The sequence below is a fragment of the Cyprinodon variegatus genome, unplaced genomic scaffold (genome assembly GCF_000732505.1).
Source record: "Cyprinodon variegatus isolate N-32 unplaced genomic scaffold, C_variegatus-1.0 Scaffold0, whole genome shotgun sequence".
Classification (NCBI taxonomy): domain Eukaryota; kingdom Metazoa; phylum Chordata; class Actinopteri; order Cyprinodontiformes; family Cyprinodontidae; genus Cyprinodon; species Cyprinodon variegatus.
This window is the reverse complement of record NW_015150453.1, coordinates 2,387,459-2,390,534: the sequence shown is the minus strand read 5'-3', so window position 1 is coordinate 2,390,534 and position 3,076 is coordinate 2,387,459. Positions and strand designations below refer to the sequence as shown.

The window sequence follows — 3,076 nt, the reverse complement described above, 5'->3', positions numbered from 1 at the left end:
GAGCTTGAATCGCTTCTTGCACTAAATCCACTGAGCCTCATGTATGTTCCCTGGTTTTAGCCATGGAGAAAACTCTTGGCTGGAGCCAATTTTGGTTACATTTACACTTGCTCATATTTTCCAGACAAAAAGTTAATGGTGCATCTCCCAAGTGTCCTGGCTGCAACAGCGTTTTTATTGGTTCTGCTATTGGGAAGGAACCAATAATGGCGAGCAGTTATTTATTTTTTAATAAAAAATAAATAAATACATTTTCAATTTAACAATTTTATTTAGATTACAAAAATAAATCGTAATAAAAATAATCCTATTTATGATGTTTTAAAAATTAAGACCTACGAAAGACTGATTTAAGACATTTTAATACCAATTAAGGCCTTAGTTTTATTTTGAAGAATTCAATGCCTTTTAAGACTTTTTAAGGAACCGCAGGAACCCTGTTTTAATTCGTGACTACCTTTACAGCTTAGTGCATTTTTTATAGAATAAACTAACTATCTTTAAACTCTGTGTTGTTGAATGAGGTTTATGGGATCCTATTAGTTTGATATTAGTAGATTTTTCTTCAATAATACTGTTAGTTGGTTTTCTATAGTAACCTTTCTGGGCACTCCATTGATGTGAAGTTTGACCATGTACTTTCCACAGGGGTTATACTCTGGTTCTCCTCGCCTGTTCTGAGGGTAGATGATGCTGCAGTGGAGAAAAAAAAAACAAATATTAGTTCTTATGCTCTATATAAGCCGAATGCTGTTGCAATGAAAAAAGAAGCTGCAGTCATACCTGGTGATGAGTTTCTTGTTGTAGCGCCTCTCGTAAGCTGCACTGATGGCCAGTGAAGCCACAAATGAACAGTCAGAGACCACCGTCTAAACAAACATGGGTAATTCAAGACACACAACGTGCAATTAGCTTTTCAGAGCCATCAGAAATCACTTTTTATCACTGGTTGCATCGGTTCTCAGTGAAAGTGAAAACTGTTTCAGTGTCGTGCATCAATCTGGGCTTTGACTTTAAAGACTAATCTTCTGTTCTGCTTTAAATGCTCTATACCTGTGATAATGTTGCACCACCTACTGGGTAATTTGGACATTACATATCAATGATATTAGCTTTACTCAGAATAAATGAAAGATTAAAGAATAAAAAGTGTGAAGGAATAACTTTCTATACTGACAACATAAGCATATGAGTTGGAATGAGCTGCGAACCTGTTTGATGCTGAAGCTGGACACAGACAGGATCATGGTGGGATTATTGCAGATCTCATCTGGCCGAACCCAGCGGGAGAAGATGGCTTTCTGTTTGGGAGAAAGAGCAAGTTTCCCAGTTTTGTCCCTGTAAGAAAAAAAAAAAAANGAGACAGTCAAACCGAACGGTTCGGACGGTTTTCATAAATCGTCCCATCCCTACTGTATAAAGCCTAAAACTCCACGCTATTTCTGACAGTTTAAAGTGAAAAAGCTTCCTGGATGGGAAGCAAAACGTCTTCAAAGTTGGTAACAAACTCCATTGGATCGTTACTTTTTTTGGATAGTGTCAAAAGTTTTTTCTTGGAGATACTTTCTTTACCACTGACTAGACTGCAACCACTGTTCTCCATGAAGAGAGTTTCTAGGTTTTGAAAGTCAGTCAGTGTATACTGACCATTACGAAGATTAAATTCTCTTAAAATTAAGAGAACCCGCAAAAGGCCAACTCAAATTGGATCACACTCAGCAAAAGGCTTGGAAAACATTGTTTAACATTATGTTAAAATCTTACATTGTTATGCTTATTTTATACTGCATTTTAGACACAGTGAACATGTCCTTATACAGGATCAGTTTAAACGACAGAAGGTAAAATATTGACTAAAACAAGTGATAAATGATACTTAACGATTTCCTGTTAAATACCTTAACTTTATTAAATATCTCCAAAGTTATGTCATCCAAGTGTAATGTCAGAACTGCACCTCATATTATTACACATTTTACTCTACTTGTACATTTAAGTTGATGTTGAATCAGTTTAAAGATTCATTTATTTATTTTAAAGATGTTTCCATACGACTTGCTTTTAATAAGTATTTATTTCTTATATTTATATATCTATTTATTTATATAAGCAACAATAATTATGCACATAATAATGGGTAACAAAAATAAGCATGGACTAAGAACATAATTACGCATATGTTCTTAGTCCATGCTATAATAAAACAGAGACGGGAAAATCAATCCAAATTTATGGTGCAGCTTTGGGGAAGATGAAGTACGGTTGATAGCAGTATGTGTTGTACACTTGTTAAAATACTGAAAACTGGAAACGACCCCTAAAGACATTCATGTAAAACACAATCTTGTGTTGCATTCAGTACACAAACATACCTGTGAATGCAGGAGGACTCCTTGAACAGTGTCGGGTTCCAGCTTAGATAAATGACATCATAATACTGACAGAGATCCTCCCATGCAATCCAGAAAACCCCTAAAAATGATACAAAAAATGTTAATGAGAAGGATTGTTCATTGTTAGAACATCTGACATAGATTGCAGGACAAATTGGGATTTTTAATACAACGATCCAAAAAGGACACTTTACAGGTTTCTCATTGTCTTCTTATAAATATCATTTTTATCTACTTTGGTTTCTCATTAAGTGTGTTTAGTGGTTTCATGTCCATCCTTCTGTCGCTAAACTCTGTAAAACCCTTGATTCTAAAGCCGAATGTATTAAAGTTCTCTGTGAATTAACATTGACTGACTGATTAATTAAACACCTGCTCTCACTTTAAAGAGAATAAAAGATGCTTCACATCCTGCACAGTTTCTAAGTGAACAAATTAAAGCGATTGTTTTGTTTTATATCACGCCCTCCCTTTTTAATTCCTGAAATGTTAGAAGGTTTATGTATGCAGCATCATGAATATACCATTATCAAACTTCTGTGCCGTCTTGGGGTCAAAGTTGAGGTATTTAAGGAGCTCCGGCGTCCAGTTTTTCTCATCCCGCTCGCTGTAGCGCCCCTTCCAACGCAGATGACTCCATGGATTTTTCAGCTGCAGGAAACGCATTCCCTACAAGTGTAAAA

The 3,076-nt window shown here is 35.6% G+C and overlaps 1 protein-coding gene across 1 annotated transcript in view; it reads right to left on the bottom strand.

Annotated features, from left to right (window-relative positions):
* capn7 (calpain 7) overlaps positions 1-3,076 on the bottom strand; it is a 23,825-nt gene that overhangs the window by 9,382 nt on the left and 11,367 nt on the right. Inside the window, exons 10-11 of the mRNA XM_015370690.1 lie at positions 2,918-3,062; positions 2,373-2,472 (exon numbers count right to left, since the gene is read on the bottom strand). Coding sequence (XP_015226176.1) covers positions 2,373-2,472; positions 2,918-3,062 — 245 coding nt within the window. The remainder of the gene's footprint in view (positions 1-2,372; positions 2,473-2,917; positions 3,063-3,076) is intronic.